Source organism: Acanthochromis polyacanthus, chromosome 10, assembly GCF_021347895.1.
Source record: "Acanthochromis polyacanthus isolate Apoly-LR-REF ecotype Palm Island chromosome 10, KAUST_Apoly_ChrSc, whole genome shotgun sequence".
Classification (NCBI taxonomy): domain Eukaryota; kingdom Metazoa; phylum Chordata; class Actinopteri; family Pomacentridae; genus Acanthochromis; species Acanthochromis polyacanthus.
In genome coordinates, this window is record NC_067122.1 from 34,669,744 (window position 1) to 34,686,807 (window position 17,064).

The window sequence follows — 17,064 nt, forward strand, 5'->3', positions numbered from 1 at the left end:
CTGGTTCCGGAACCCTTGCTGTGTGTGGATGTGAGCTCAACTATATCTCGCCAGTATCAATCCACCTCCCGCACCAGCTCAGGTTCCTTCCCCGCCAGTGAGGTGACGTTCCACGTCACCTGGAGCTAGTCTACGCCACCAGGGGGTGGCACCCCCAGGCACCCGTTCCTGCCTGCTGCCCGGTGAGCATAGGACCCGACCCCGACTTCCTGCCCTGCAAGTGGTGGGCCTACTGGGCGGTGGCCCCGTGTTTCTTCTTCGGGCTGTGCCCGACCAAGCCCCACGGGACCCCAAGGCTCGGCCAGCAGACGCTCTCTTGCGAGCTCCCCCCCAGGCCTGGCACCATGGGAAGGCCCCGGTAACCCTAACCCAGGCAAGGTAGCGGCTTTACCTATTTGTGCTTTCATCAAGGTTTTCTCTTTTCTTTTAGTCTAGTCTCTCCCCCAGGACCAATTTGCTTTGGGAGACCCTACCAGGGGCTTATGCCCCGGACAACATAGCTCCCGGGATCACCGAGACACTCAACCCCTCCACAGCGATAAGGTGGCGATTCAACGGGGGGTAGATATATATAGATGATGCTTTTCCTGCTGGAGAAACCATGACCAATCAGACAAATTTTCTGACACTGGGCAGTACGTTTTACTCCAGAATACCTCAGTAATCTGATTAAATTTGTGCACTGTTCTGTTGCAGTAAAGAAGCATCCTTCTCCTCGTTTCACAGTGAAAATACTGAAAATTCTTTTCCTTCAAATCTTTTTTTAAAATATCTTTTCAGTGTCAAAACCAAGCATGTGTGACTTCCCAAAACGCTCTACTTTTGGTTCACGAACATTTTATTTTTAAGTACAATAAGACTTTTTTTTCCAAGTTTCTCCTTTATAATTCAAGTTTTTTGGGGGGTCCTGGAGTCCACTTTCATTCAGAAAGTCACACAGAGAGCAGCCTTACTTTGCTGTACCTTGATATTGAAGGTCATCCTCTATGTGTTTAAAACTTTCCTTGTGGTCTTTTACATGTGTCATCTTTTTTTCCGTTGCAAATATAGTATCATTCAAAAGTTTGTGGTCACTCAAAAAGGTCCTTGTTTTTGAAAGAAAAGCACTTTTTTTTTTACAGAGGAACATTTCCAGCAATCATCACACCTGTGGTCTAATGCTACATTGTGTTAGCTAATGGCGTTGAAAGGCTAATTGATGATTAGAAAAACCGTTGTGCATCTATGTTTGCACATGAATAAAAATGTGAGTTTTCATGGAAAACATGAAATTGTCTGGGTGACCCCAAACTTTTGAACGGTAGTTTCCATCCATGATGTCTGGCTACAGTCCCTGGCACCATAAACTATTTAATGTTAACATCTTTGATCACAGCTGCTAGTTGATGGTCTTGTAGCTTCTACCTGAACCATACTTTATAGGTATTTTCTCCTTTATCTCATCAGACGACTATTTTCTCTGCTAACTTATTTAATCAGATTTAATGAATGAACTTAAAACTGAAGACTACTGTGACATTAATTAAAGATATTTCTTTGCTTTAAATATACTAAAGGAGTATTGTCTCTGGAAGGTGGAAGATTACACTTGATAGACTATCCATCTGTATATTCTAATTGAACATGTCCTTTCAGTAGCATGTGCATTACTCTGCTGCTAAAAGCCTTCACTCCTGGGGTTCAAGGCTTTCCAACGGATGCTGGAAGCTGGTTTCAGAGATTTGCTTCCCTTTAGCAACAGCTTGGTTAGCCAATAAGACCTTCTCATACTAGTCTGGCTAGAAGCTTGTTTGTCAACCCTCACAGGTAAATAATATATTTGTGCAACAAATACAAGCATACCAACAGGTAACCTCTAAATGGGCCCTTAAATCCTTGATTATTTTTGAGTGATTTAAATAGATCAGATTTATAAAGGATAGGACTGGTCAGCCACAGCATAAAAACTACATCAGAATCATTAAAGGTGGAGTTAAATAACCACAGGTCCCATCAAACTGCAAAAACTGCTCAGGAACAGTCAGGAACATGACATTTACCTCACATCTAAACTCCACAGAACCCGATCTGATTGGACCAAAACATGCCTGTCCCATGGAGACCACCAACCAACAACACCACAGGACACCCCAGAGGTCTAGTATCTGGACAGCGAAGCTGATTTGGTAAAAGGTGGGCAACTTATTAAAATATTAGTGCAGGTGATTCAAACATTCTGGCTGATTGGTGTATGTTTCACATAGTTAACTACATTATTAAAAGATTATGACAGATGTCTTCCTAAAAATGTCGTCAGCGGCTCTGTTGAGCCACTTCCTGCTGAACTAAATAAAACAGTCCCTTTCTCTCAGTAAGAAATGAGCTAACACATGGCTAATTTAATGAAGGTTTTAATGGTGATGACTGAGTTTGATTATTAGGCAGAGTTGGTGATGTTAGTGATACTGCTCACACTAAATCTGAAACATGCTGCTTGGTTTTATTTCAAGGGATTAAAACCTTGTTTAACTCAACAAGAGATTCTGAAATAGCAGTTTTTTGAAAGAAAAAAGCTGTAAAGATGGACAGACATTTGTGGAGTGATAGCCATGTTTCTGGTTTTCCATTTTACAGGTATTGTAGGTTAACTAACCAAAATAATCCTTCTTTAGCAAGCCTAATAAATGGCATTCATTATGACATGGATCATTAGGCTAATGGGTGTCACTCTGGTCCGCTCATTTACTGCTGGATTTTCATGGCTAAGAAGAGCCACAGGGAAAAGTCACAGAAAAAAAATCATTTAATGCTCCTTTAATAATCACGTCCCCAAGAGGGGAGGTTGAGGAAAAACTGGGTTTCACATTTCAGCTGTCTGTGCACAGAAATAATCAACTTTAAGTCTGTCTTATGGTGATGTAAGTTTATTATTAGAACATGACTAATGGTATTCTCCTTTCTGGAATTTCTGAAAGGGACAGCTGACTGTGTTCTAAGATTTCGATGTATTTTCAATCCATATGTTTCCATTGTTTTTGTGTTTAATTTTTTTGTAGTCATACTATTATTTAACCTGTATACTTCTTCCCATGATTCCCAGTTGTTGTTGATGTTGTTTTTGAATATTGATTTCTTTTTCTCTGTTCTCACAATATATTTCTTTTCTTCTTGACTCTGATATTTCATGTTTTTATATGTTCAACTTTTCACATCTCACACTGTCTTTTTTCTGAGTGCTGCAGGTAATTGACAACATTGTAAGATAATGAAACTTAAATTGACCTAAAGTGTTCTAGCTTGTCTGTCCAAAATGTCTTTTTAACAGTACAATATTATAAAAACCTGAAATGATCTTCATCACTGAGCATTCTATCTAAGTGAAGTATTCCTCTACACAGGGACTCTGAAACTGTTTCCAGCCTGGGATCCAAATGAAATTCAGCCTGGGACCAAAAAGAAAATTTGATTCTGTCGCCTCGGCACTCAGTCTCATTACAGCATATTAGTTCCCTCGTCATGTGGGAGCGCAGCAGAAACTTCAGCTCAGGCACACAATTACTGGCCTTATCAATAGGAGAGCCAGCAGGTGAGTGGGAGTGTGATATATATGCATTAGCATTTTAAAGCACTCTCAAGGTGAAGAAAATAACTGAATACACCTTTTATGTGATTAAACTTTGTGTGGACGGAAACAGAGATGTCAAACCAAGTCAAGTTCTTGAGCTGAAGGTTGCTGAGTTGAGTTCATTTTGCAAAAGGTGTCCCTGAGCAACACACCAATGGACACACAGAGAAACTGCACTCATAAAGACAGAGGTGATAAATGTTATGTCACATCTAATCTAAGATATCAAAAAGCTCTATGCCTTTCCAAATTGCATTCTTTTGTATTTCACTAAGGGCAGTTTTGGAGTGACAGGAAGTTGTCAGTGACAGGAAGTTGTCAGTGACAGGAAGTAAATCGGTATGTAATTGAAAACATGTGTTCTGGTTCCATGTGGGCCAATCCAGCAGAATCTCCATACATCTTATGCCTTTTACAGCATTATGGGTATGAAGTGACTTAGATTGCCTTCATGTACGGTTGCATACATTTATTTTTGGGATAATGTTACATTTGGGAAGTTTGTTGTTGGAAACTTTCTCCAGCTACTAGTGCTAATGGCTGCTAATTGCTTTCCTACAATAAGCTCATATGAGAGTAATTACTAAATAAATAGATCCAAAAACAAGTGATTCACATTAAAATATGCTGTTGTATATTTCATTTTTAGGTTAAGGAAAATACAATTTATAAATATAACATGTAATGTTAAATGAATTTAGTTTATTTTAAATACTGAGTTGAGAGGTTTGCAGTGTGTATTTGTACAAGTTAAAAGCAAGCACGGCATTTATCGTCTGTTTCAGTTTCACCCTTCATTCAGTGTTAATAAACCTGTGGATAAGGAGTTGAATGTCTTCTGAGTCTCAGTGTTTGTAAGGCGTTTATCTGACTGTCAGGGTTTATTCAGCATGCATACCGAGGACAGTACAGTCAAAACTATGAGATTATCCTCCTGGGAAATGTTTCCTGTTTCCCACCAACAGTCAGTGTTTTCTTTTAAACATGATGTTGACTGGCCCTAAACTTTCCTTTGTCCACGCATTGTCACATCATGAAATATGTCTTGACTGTGATTTGCAGCAGGTTTGGAGGATACAGATGAATGATGCTTTTAGGGCTCATAGAACATTTCTAATTTTCGGTCTACAAGCCAGGCATGGACATATTACATATTTGGACATTTAATTTGGAGAACTCGTTAAACATCTACAATGACATTTACAGATTTCTTAATTTCCAGGCTGACCTTGGAGAGAAAGCATCTGAGGGTTGAGTAATGCGAGTCCATCAGGAAATGACTGGAAGGGAACACAACTAATTTACTGTTTCTGAAAACTTTATTAAATTTTCTGCCTTTTTCAGCTTGCAAACTTGCCCAGCAGTGAAGGAGGTAGTATTTAGTTAACATGTAGCTAAAGGGTTGTATGATATTTCAAAGACATGTTGGTGTCTAAACTAAACCAAGATTCTGACATGTAAATATATCCAAAAAAGCGATATACGTCCTAAACCAAACCATGTCTTTACTAGTGGCTCATTTGTAACTACTTGAACTAAAGACGAGCAACCAAACAGAAATGATCACTTTTAGTCTGTAAAAATGGCCTTTTTGTTGTACACAGAAGCCATAAATAAAAGACAGCTTTATGTAATGCAGAGAATGTACAGCATGAATATTTGGTGCTGAGGCTCTGATCTTATCACTTCCTTTAAGAAAACAACAAACTCTGCAGAGCAGGGATTAAGGAGTGAAAAAAATAACAGCACGTGGACTCATTTATTCTATAAATTAACTCTTTCCTTCCTACTCTCTTTTCCACTCTTATTTCAGTATGCTCAGCTGTTTAGTTCTTTGACTTTCATGTGTTCTTTTAGTCACTCTGAGTTTTCCGTCCTTAAAAAATAACATTCTGCAGCAAAGTCTCATCTAAACCTTGAATAACAAAAGTCCACGAATCTTCTTTATTCAATGCTTTTGACTGGTCAAATTGATTAATAAATGACACGTAAATTCTCCTTTATGTTGGATTTCCTCCCATTTTTAAATTCATTCTTTTGAGAATCATTTATTAAAGCGAGTCCTCTGGCAGCACAGTGAAGCCCGGCTACACTCAGACACGTCAAAGTCATCAGAGTATTAATCCTTCAGTCTTTTTGTCTTTCCGTCTGTTTCTGGACCCATCAAACAAACCCTCATTCTCATTTCTCATCTCATTCACTTCTTCATGACCTTAGCTTGACCTTTTCCTTGTATCCCCAACCCCTACCTAGCACACATACATTCAGTAAATGCGGTGATGGAGTGCTGAATAAACGGAAAGGAAAACCTCTTGTCCAACAGGAAACCAACTTAAGAAATCTGCGAGTGTTTTAAAGGTATAAATTTATGCTGTTTGTAACTCTGTTGCATACAGACTCCTACCACCATGCTTAAGACTCAACAGCACCACTACCCAGTTCATCCACACTTTCATTCTACAGGATTAAAGTGAATTAGCACACTAACACTAACATCTACCATTGGAACATGATATTTTCCTTCTGTCTACGCTCTGAAAGGATGATATTTCTGTACAGCTCATGGTAAAATTGGCCTTTCAAAAACTGATAATGTCGCACGTTTCTACAACCTTCCTTTGTTGTGCACCTTGTGTCAAAAAAAATCCCTTCATTGTTGGTGTCTTAATAGAGTCTCTTCTGATTGCAACGATTTCACATGAATGAATTTAACAAAATGCAAATTAGACTGGGCCTTAATAATAATTATTAGGTTTGTAATTTAAACATTTATGAAGGTTTCTGTCAGCAGAGTAAGAAAGCAGAGTTTACTTCATCGTTCTACCTCCAGCTCACACACACACACACACACACACACACACACACACACACACACACACACACACACACACACACACACACACACACACACACACACACACATGCTTCAGCTACTGCCGTCCTCAGCGGCCTGTGATTGACTTGACAAATGTGCTGTGGAGCAGCGCTCTGACAATATAGACCTGGTCTCATGTGGAACCCTGCAGGTGTTTCCCTTCAGCGCTCCTTCACCCGATCACTCACCGAAATCTAAGGCGCCCATCATTCTCACTAAAAATAAAAAAAACTAGCTAAGAAAGACCCGGATAATGCTGTTGGCATCATGTGTGGGCTCTCTGTCATCATTATCCTCTCTGATATCAGTTGGATGATATACTCAGATCCAGGTTCATCTCAGAGTGAGTTTACTTTTAGATGCCTTCCAAAAATGATATGGAACATCATATTGCTGCTCCAGTAGATGTCTTTTTTCTCACTCGGGGGATCTAACCAGAGCCAAACTAGTCCTATCAGGCCCTGACATGGAGAAAATCCTCCTCACCTTTCAGTCTTCACGCCTGGCCTGCTGTCACAGCCTGCTGACAGCATTCAGTCAGCTGCAGAAAGGCCACTAAGAATGCTGCCTCCAGGCCTCTGATGCCTCCACAGGTCCAGATCACTCCTAGCCTGGCTCCTTTACACTCACTTCTACCTTCACAGGGATAAGGTACTGCCTCACAAACCGCAAATCAGTCATGCCATGGTGTTGCTCTGAGTTCCATAAGGGAATTACTTTGGCCATTATACAGCTCAGCAGCAGCCCTCAGATCATCACAGGACTGCTCTCTGTTCTTCAGACTCAAATCGAAAGGAGATGGAACTTTTAGTGGGCAGAAAAGAAAATTTTAGTGTAAAAAAATCTTAAGTGTACGCTGCTGTTAAACCTGAGTGTGCAAAATGTCATCCAGCTCATGTGTTTCAACCATTCCAGTCCTTACCCTAACTAGATTTAGACGTAATGTCCAGCCTTCACACACAACAACACACACTGCAAAGAGATCCAGGTACACAATGGTAGATAAAATATTAGTTTGAGACAACTGAAGACTCAGTTGTTCAGAGAACACCGAGGCACTTAATTCGACTCCACCTTAGGGGTAGAAAAAAAAGGGGGGTTAGCAATTCTTCTGCAACTTGATGGCAACTCCTTTGACCAATCGCACTTGAAGCACTTTTTGCACTTACTACAGGTTTTTCCTTATGTCTGAATTCTTGCTTGTGTTGTACGTCGCTTTGGACAAGTGTCTGCTAAATGAAATTGTAGAATTGTAGTTTTAAAAGGTTCTGGACTCTGATCAGCATTTTTAAAAAATGAGCTATTTTGATTCTGTCTCCTCCTGATCTGTTGTCTCTCTCTGTGGTCTCACCAGATGTCCAATGATTTACAGCCAATCAACCATGAAGAATAAATGCTAAAATTAATTTAATTAACATGTTAAAAATGAATAAACAGACATTTTAACAAAATGTTTTGTTGCAATTTGTGTTATTCTATATTTTCCCAAGAACAATTTCCTTTATGCTTCCTTTATACTAATAAATATCAGTTTTAAATATCAATTTTCAGCCTCCTTGGTTAGAAATAACTGCGTTGATATATTAGTAGTAGTACTAGAATACAGCGTACGTACACTCACTGACCTGTGTGATCTATTGGGTTCAACACAACAGCTCTGCTTTAAAGTTTACCTTTACAAAGCTTACACATTTTCACCTTTTATTGATGTGAGCAGAAAAAAAACACCTAAAACACTTCAAAGCGTCTATAATGCAGCTCACTGCAGTCACTGTGGCTTTAAACAGAGTAGAACGAGCATCTTTCTGAGGATGTCAGAAAAAATCCAAAAATACATTAGTTCTAACCTTAAAGAAGAAAAGCAACACATAAATGTAAATAAATGATAAATGTGTACAACATGCAGAATGAATGTAGAGCATTGCAGAGGGGAAGAGAAAGATCTCACGACTCTCTCCAATAAATAACACAACACAAACTCTTTTTCTACTGGCTTGTTGTAAATATGTGCTGAGTTGAAACCTTAAAGCAAGTAGTCCTCCATAGTTTAGACAGAACAGCTTCCTAAAGACGCGACTGAACCAGCTCGTCCCTATTTCTGACTCATTGTCCAACAAACACATCTCACATCACATTACTGTAAGCAGCAGTCAACCTGTGGCGAAAATGACTGACTGTAAAAGCAACTGATCATTTACAAACCATGAACAGATGACTGACATATTAATAAATGATAACCTAAGAGCTTAAGATTTTACTGTCACACAACAAAAACTTAACCTGCACATATAGTTACAGTCTGAGGAATGCTACCTTATTTAAATATATATTAAAAATAAATACAAGGGGAAGCTCCATTATTCTTATTTCCCAGTTTGCTGCTTCCATTTAATTCTAATAATAATAATACTACTAATAATAATGGCGTGTCTAGAAGCTGACACAGCAGACTGTGAGGATGACAGATAAGGACTGAAGACAAAAGAAAACAGTGACTTAACAACGGGAGAGAGCGAGAGGTGGAAAAGAGGACTTTCCTGCCTCCTAGTGGTGTCATGGGTAAAATAAATAAAAATAAAAATAAAAAAGAGCCAGGAATGAAAGAAGGGCTGGTCGTAAAGTGAGTGTCTGGTGGCAGCAGGATGATTTATGATTTATTCACTCTGCTTCTGTGTCATCTGCATGATAAAGTCACATCCATGCTTCGTCCCTCTGTTACTAGCTGGTGTGGGAGACGCTCATTTAATGTGTTTTTTTAAATGCAAACTAGACTCCTGTTAGGCATCAGGATTTCCTCTAGAGCTGTCAGGTGTACATGAGAAATGAGAAACACAATGAAGTGCATTTTCATAGTTGAGCTGCTCAGTTTTTAAAAACTTCTCTCACCACACAGAAAGATGATGCTGGTTGAGCCAAACTTTCTCCGAATCTGCAGTGAAAACGGATGATTTCAGTTTAATATGGGAGAAATGTATTACTTTGTCCGGGATAAAACTGGAGTTCAGTGAGAGGCTATGAGGTAAAAACGGCTCTTGTTGCAGGGTTGTGGGTTTTTTCTCTTTTAGTAGCGTGTGTGTCCGAGAGTGTGTGTTCATGTTGACTGTGTCGGTGACGTAACGGACCCCGATCTCTCTCTCTCTCTCTCTCTCTCTCTCTCTCTCTCTCTCTCTCTCTCTCTCTCTCTCTCTCTCTCTCCCTCTCTCTCTGTCACACACACACCAACACACACACATTCACACCAACACACAAACTCACACAAACGCAGTCGGGCAGCAGTAGCAGACGCTCAGTGCTGCTCTCAGTGCGGAGCGGAGGAGGAGGAGGACCGACGGCACCGGCTGTAGTTATGCCTCAGCTCCGGGAATATACATCTCCTCCTGCGCTTTCTCTCTCTCTGACCCTCTTCGCTTCTTTTCTCAGCAAGAATTCGCTGTCAGCTTCGTTCCTTCCCTCTGGAGAAGGCTATGAGAAGAAAAGCCAGCCGTGCGTTATGGTGCGTCTTTGCGCATTTTTTCCTCTGGATCTTGTGATTTCTTTTTTGCCTGGACTAAAATGAAGCGCTTTTTCTGCGTGGAGTGGAAAAGAGGGAGCGTTTCACACCCCGTGTCTCCCTCTGAGTATTTGGCTGCAGCTGCTGCTGATCTGCGTGAAGCCACTGAATAAATCGGTGCTCTGAAAAAAGGGGGTTTGCAGTAAGAGGCTTTTTCTCACCGATTCTCCCTCTGCCTCTGACAATGTGCCAAGTTCACTCAGCACGCAGGATCCCGCTGGTTTGCGGTGGTTTTGCTTTTTAGGTTTTGCAGGGTTGATTTTTTTTTCTTTTTATCTTTTTTATTATTTGTTTTTTGGACGGATTTTGGGAATTTGGGGATTCAAAGTGAAGGTCAGTGGAGAGATGTGCGCATCCCCTGTGCGTCATGGTCCCATTTCAACACCAACTACCAGCGGTGCGCCTGTTTTTTGCGCGCCTGTGTGCCTGTATGTGTGTGTGTGAGAGAGAGTGTGTGTGTGAGCGCCTCTACCTCCTTTTCCTCCACCTCTCACTGCTGTGAGAACTCACTCCTTCAGTGTTTTTTTCTCCATTCCATCTAAAAAGGCTCAACGCTGCAAAGTTAAATGCTGGATCTATATTTCAGCGACCATTTTTGGCTGTAAAAATGCTGAGCGGCGTCCTCTTTCTGAGCGTCCTCACGGTCACCAGCCTGTCACCGTCCGAAACGGAGAGCCGCAAAACTTCAGCCTCCAAAGACATCTGCAAGACGCGCTGCGCCTGCGAGGAGCGGGAGAACATCCTGAATATCAACTGTGAGAATAAAGGATTTACCACCGTCAGTCTGTTCCAGGCGCCCCCCAATAAAATCTCCCAGCTTTTTCTAAACGGAAACTTCCTGTCACGGCTCAGCGCCAATGAGTTTGTCAATTATGGCAATGTCACCTCGCTGCATCTGGGGAATAACGGCTTGCAGGAGATCCGAACCGGCGCTTTTAACGGGCTGCGCTTCCTGAAGCGGCTCCATCTGAACAACAACAACCTGGAGGTGATTAAAGAGGACACCTTTGCTGGTCTGGAGAGTTTGGAGTATTTACAGGCGGACTATAATTACATCAGCGCCATCGAGCCAGGCGCCTTCAGTAAGCTCAATAAGCTCAAAGTGTTGATCCTAAATGACAACCTGCTGCTGTCTTTGCCTCCCAACATTTTCCGCTTTGTGCTCCTCACACACTTGGATTTACGTGGCAACCGGCTCAAGATGCTGCCGTTTGCCGGGGTTCTGGAGCACATAGGCGGCATCATGGAGATCCAGCTGGAGGAGAACCCGTGGAACTGCACCTGCGACCTGATCCCCCTCAAATCCTGGCTGGACACTATCTCCGTGTTCGTGGGAGACATCGTGTGCGAGACGCCATTCAGGCTGCACGGCAAAGACATCACCCAACTCATCAAGCAGGATCTGTGCCCACGCAGGAACGCAGGGGAGCGCGTTCACCCCCCGTCCGACTCTCACTTTCAAGGGGCCCTGCCTCCGACCTACCACCCCGGTGTCATCACGCCCACCCGGGCCCCTAAAGCCTCCCGTCCGCCCAAAATGCGTCACCGGCCCACTCCTCGCATCGGTAAGGACAAACATGTTTTTGGGCCTATCATGGTTTACCAGACGCGCTCCCCGGTGCCCATGCTGTGTCCCAGCGTGTGTGTTTGCACGTCACAGAACCCTGATAGTGGACTGAACATCAACTGCCAAGAGCGCAAGTTGCATAACATTAGTGAGCTGAACCCGAAGCCCTCCTACCCAAAGAAACTCCACCTGACTGGTAACTACCTACAAGTGATTTACAGAACCGACCTGACTGAGTACAGCTCACTGGAGCTGCTCCATCTAGGGAATAACAGGATAGCAGTGATTCAGGAAGGTGCATTTGAGAATCTCACAAACCTCAGGCGACTCTATCTAAATGGGAATTACATTGAGTCACTGTCTCAGTCTCTTTTTGCTGGCCTGCAGTCCCTCCAGTACCTGTATTTGGAATACAACATCATCAAGGACATTCTACCACAAACCTTTAACTCTCTGCACAACCTCCAGCTGCTCTTTCTGAACAACAACCTGCTCAGATCGCTTCCTGACAATGTTTTTGGGGGCACCATGCTAACAAGACTCAACCTGAGGAATAATCACTTCTCCTACCTCCCGGTTCGAGGAGTTCTGGACCAGCTGTCTGCGTTTATACAGATCGACCTGCAGGAGAACCCCTGGGACTGCACCTGTGACATCGTGGCGCTCAAGAACTGGATGGAGTTGTCCAGCACCAGTGTGGTGGTGAATGAAATCACCTGTGATTCTCCCTCCAAACACGCGGGCCGCCTGCTGCGCTCGCTCCGTAACGAGGCCATCTGCCCTGAGCCAAGCGAGGTGCCCCCGCCTCAACACGCCCCCCCTACTAAAGCCCCCACATTAATGAGCCCTGGAACAGAGGCCAGCACCCCCACTTCCTCTCCCTCCTCTTCTTTTAGCTCCGTCAGCCCCACTGAATCCCGCATCCAGACCCCTGAGCTGCACCCTGAGGTGCCTCTCTCAGTGCTCATTCTTGGGCTCCTGGTTGTTTTCATCCTGTCCGTGTGCTTTGGAGCAGGACTCTTTGTTTTCGTCCTGAAACGGCGTAAAGGGGTGGAACACGTCCCCACAGGCGCCAACAACTTAGATCTCAACTCTTTCCAAGTGCAATATGGCTCCTACACCCCCGAACCGACTCAAGACAAAAGCTCAGAAAGCCACGTTTATAACTACATCCCCCCACCGGTGGGCTCCATGTGCCAAAACCCCATCTACATGCAGAAGGATGGCGAGCAGGTGGCGTACTACCGCAACCTGAAGGAGCTCAGCTTTGGGCCCCTGGATGCAAAGAAGGACGACATCCTGAACCGCAGCCCAGGGGCCTACACCATTAGCACAGTGGATTTTATGGATAAATCACCAACATCTTGTGGTCTGACCACCCCGGAGCCTCCTGAGATGTTGTATCAGAACTTAGGGGAGAGGCCTACCAAGGAGCTCCCTGCAGCTGCCCCACCTTTTAATTACAACTTTTGCACTTTGCCTAAGAGACCCTGCATCGTGCCCCCCTACGAGGCTGCTACGGCCCGGCGGCACATCACCAACCAGGACAGGTTGAACAAAACTGTGCTGTACGGGACCCCCAGGAAATACTTTGGGCCAGAACACGCATCCAGAAACAATGAGCACCCACTGCTGCTGCCTGGGAAGCTAAAAACAGAGCCGGACTACCTGGAGGTTCTGGAGAAACAGACTGCCATGAGCCAACTGTAAGATATCGACGTCGCCCCCTCCCCCAGGTTCTGTGCAGCGTTCCTAATAATCACGCAGTTACTGTAATAATAGCCCTCTATATATCTATCTTATCTATCTGTGTTCAATCCAACACCACGGACTGGAAGTGAACCCAAGCCTTTCATCATTTTTTTCTCTCTTCCTTTTCTTCTCATTTATTCTTTTCAATATGTATAAAAAGGAATATAAGAAGTATATTATTATGCAGTTCTATTTTTTCTGCTGGAAGGTATAAATTATTTCTTCTTTTTTGACTAAATGAAATCCTAAAGACTCTGATGACGGCAGGTATATAATAGGCAGGACTGTGTACAAATACGGCTTTGTGCTTTTCATAAAACTGTATTTTATTTTTCCCTGTGACAAACACGAGTATGAAATGATGATTCTTTGTAGAGGAGGAAATGCTACAGATTGACATTCCTGTACATACTTAGCCTACACTGATAAATGGTGAGTGTTAAACCATAAAAAACGTTTTCAAATCCCAACAAGCGGCAAAATCTTACTATACTTACTCCAGAAAGTGCCTTTGCACTCAACTATTTTATCAACAATGCTCTCTGCAAAATGGAAATGTTCCTTTCTTTTGTTTCTTTTTGAAAGTGCTGTATTTTAAAGAATCAAGTCTTTATGTAAAATAGAAGATTATTTGTCCATTTAAAGAGAAAAAAAGAAAAACACTGAACTTGGTGTGAGATGCTATCAGTTGCTGACAGGGAGAACCATGTTATTTTGCTTTCATTATGAAGTGTCTTTGGAGATGTACAACTTCTAGAGAACATTGTATGCTATAGGGGAGCAATACAGCGCCGGCGAAATTGCGCCATTAAATTTTCACTGAAGCACTTTGTCAAGATCCTGAGCTTGAGGTAAATTTTTCTTGAGACTGTGCATGATTATTTTGGGATGTTGCGGTGTGCTGTGGTCTGCTGTGTGTGGTGGCAGCCGGAGAAAATGAAAATAGAGCCTGCCTGCAGCTCCTCTCTCTCCCTGCCTAATGAAAAGTGATGGGCCCTCTAATGATTGACGAGATGAGATGCTTTTCTTCCCTTTTTTTATTGTGTGTTGGTTTCTTTGCTTCTGAGCTGAATGATAGCTGCTGCTTTCTCTCACACTGACACAGCATTTCAACATTTTCCTCCATTCTCACTCACTCTCCCTCTGGAAAACCTCCATCCATCGTTCCATGTGCACACTGTTACCCTGGCTTATTGTGGAGGGTCAATATTTTGGTGTCAGAATACCACTGAGGGCTGTGCAGTGATCGTATTGTCTGATAAAGATGCCAGCTGTCCTCAGGAAGGGTGCGTAGATAGAAAAATGTGTTGTTTTTTTAAGCAGCTGCTTCTTCTTGAGCTGCGTAATCTTGCAGAAGAGAAGAATTGTCATTAGTATTGCAGTTAACAGTAGTCGGCAGTCCCTTGTGGATAAGCAGTAAAAGAAAATGTGGCTGTGCTGAAAATAGAGGGGAGTCTGCAGCAATGCATAGCAACCATTTCTCAGGAGATGCAACATTCCTCCACATGTTGAACATCAGAAAGGATTATTTAGAGGAAAATGCTGCTTGTATTGAGAGCAACTGCAGCTGACAGTCATGGAGTGCTCTTTGGATCAGCACAAACATGTCATATTAGTGTTTCCCTACAAGCTGCTGTTGGAAAACTGTGCGCATATTGGCATCATCGAGGTCTGCTGTACTCTCGCAGTGCTGTGTGACATGGATGAACTAATGCTAATTCTGTTTTCTGTCCTTCAACTGGAGTTGACATTGGCTCTTTGTGTTCTCTGTGAATGGCCTCCCAGCAGCCAAATTCTTCTCTTCCCCCCACTTCTCTCTTTTGTATGTCCCCCTGCCCTCCTCCTCCACCTCCTCCTCTGTCTTTTGTCCTCATGTTTCCTTTTTTTCTTCTTCTTTCCTGCTCTGCTGGATCTCCACTGGCTATTGTGTTGCTGTCCGAGGTGCTGAAATGTTGCCGGCTGCGTTCCAGTCAGACGGCTGAGACCTGCTCGAAGAATCATCAGGAGGAGATGAGCCTTGAGTTTTTTCTTAGAGATGGAGGTGTGGCTTTCATTTATTCTATTGCTGGAAAACTGTTTCTATAAATATAGGTCTGTCTAAGCTTGAGGGCTGAGGGAGAGTCATGCATATTGCATGTACGCTAGTTCAGATTGCTGGTCCCGCCTTTGTGGTGATCACTATGTGGTTTAGCTGCATTGAAGGAATATATCATCTGGGAAAAAGCAGGTACAGCTCAGATGACTGTTTCTCTCTTTGACAATTGCTCAACTGAGGACAGTTTGAAATGCTGAAAGAAAGTGACTAAGATGAAGATATAATGGTTGGTATGTCGGTTTGAGTGTTTATTGACAACATTTAGTTTGTTGTGGCTTCATGTGAGCAAAATCTTGCTGTTTATGTTCTGGAGGCTTGAAGTTTGTCTTTTTTATCCAACATTTCTATTGGTTTTGACTGATCAATTATATGGCAGGGATCTGGAAACGTGGTGATGCTACAGACAAAGAAACATGAGTAGTGGAGATGAATTTGGTTGTTAAAACGGATTACAGACAGATTGCAGTGAACAGCTTGGAGGTAAAACCAAAAGTGAGATCACCTGGAAATATGGAGCTGAGCTATTATTGCTCTGAAGTTTGATCCCTGTGTCTAGACTGTTAGCAGGTTGTGTCTGACAAAATAAGTATCCATTAAATATGTGCAGCACGTCATTCTGACTGTACCTTTGAAGTCATTTTTAGCAGCTTGTCCTTTGTGCCAAACATTATGAGAACAGCACACTCTAAATCAAGCTTTTTAGTGCAAACCTAAACTTTTATAACTAATCTGATCCAGATGTTGCCATGAATGATGGCCAAAACTGCCAATATTAGACCCAAGTTTGACTAAACCGGCAACATCCTTTATCTTTAAGTTGCTGATAATGAAAGCTTTTATCTCCATCATCAGACCTGCTGTCCTAGGCCCAGAGCTGTTCACATCCATCCATCTAGTGAGAAATGGGCCACGTACATCAGTTCTCAGTCCCGCCATGATAGATTGTTGCAATAACCTGAGTGTTACCAGGCAGGAACCTGAGCTTCACTCAGCAGGTTTTTGGGATAATATAGTTTGCAGCAGGATTGTGTTTGTGAGAAACAAGCTGCAGCTGAACACCTGAGGAAAAGGGAAAAAAAAACATTCTGCTTTAATGTTGTTTTGCTGCTTCTGCTGCATGAAACGCCTCATTTACTCCAAATCCAGCTATTTTCTCTACCTGCTTCCCATTGTTTTGTTTTGTTTTTTTTGTTTTTTGCTCTCTTTATGCATTTACTCGCGGCCCCTTGGTGCCGTAACTTTTTTTAGCTGCCGTATTGAGTTGCTTTCATCCGTGGTTTCTGGTTGCAAAGGCGCACGGCGGCGAGCAGGGGAGATGCTGCGGTAAGCAAAGCTGTGAATGCTGTCATGCGGGCTTCCTTTTTAACAAGCTTCGCCATTTCAGCTGCTGTGTGAATGGGGAGGGGAGAAGAAAGAGAGAGGGGGAGAGAGAGAGAGAGAGGTTGGGAGACATGAACGGAAGGAAAGAGAGAGAGAGAGAGAGAGGTCGGCTGAGCTGTTCATTCCTCTCCTCTGAAAATGGAGTGATTTTCCTTCCTTGGGCACAATAGGTCCTCTGTGTCTTTTTAGTGGCAGTGAAGGAATGAGAGGCAGAGTGCGCACACACATAAACATGCACACA

General features: G+C 42.8%; 1 protein-coding gene across 1 annotated transcript; it reads left to right on the forward strand.

Moving 5' to 3' along the window:
• Window positions 1-9,703: 9,703 nt before the first annotated feature.
• Window positions 9,704-14,186, forward strand: slitrk2 (SLIT and NTRK-like family, member 2). The gene has a single exon (XM_022213169.2). The coding sequence runs from the start codon at window positions 10,637-10,639 to the stop codon at window positions 13,304-13,306; it is 2,670 nt and encodes an 889-aa protein (XP_022068861.2). The 5' UTR covers window positions 9,704-10,636; the 3' UTR covers window positions 13,307-14,186.
• Window positions 14,187-17,064: the final 2,878 nt, after the last annotated feature.

What these genes read in the sequence shown, in the direction of transcription:
- slitrk2 (XM_022213169.2), top strand. Translation starts at nt 10,637, where the DNA reads ATGCTGAGCGGCGTCCTCTTTCTGAGCGTCCTCACGGTCACCAGCCTG.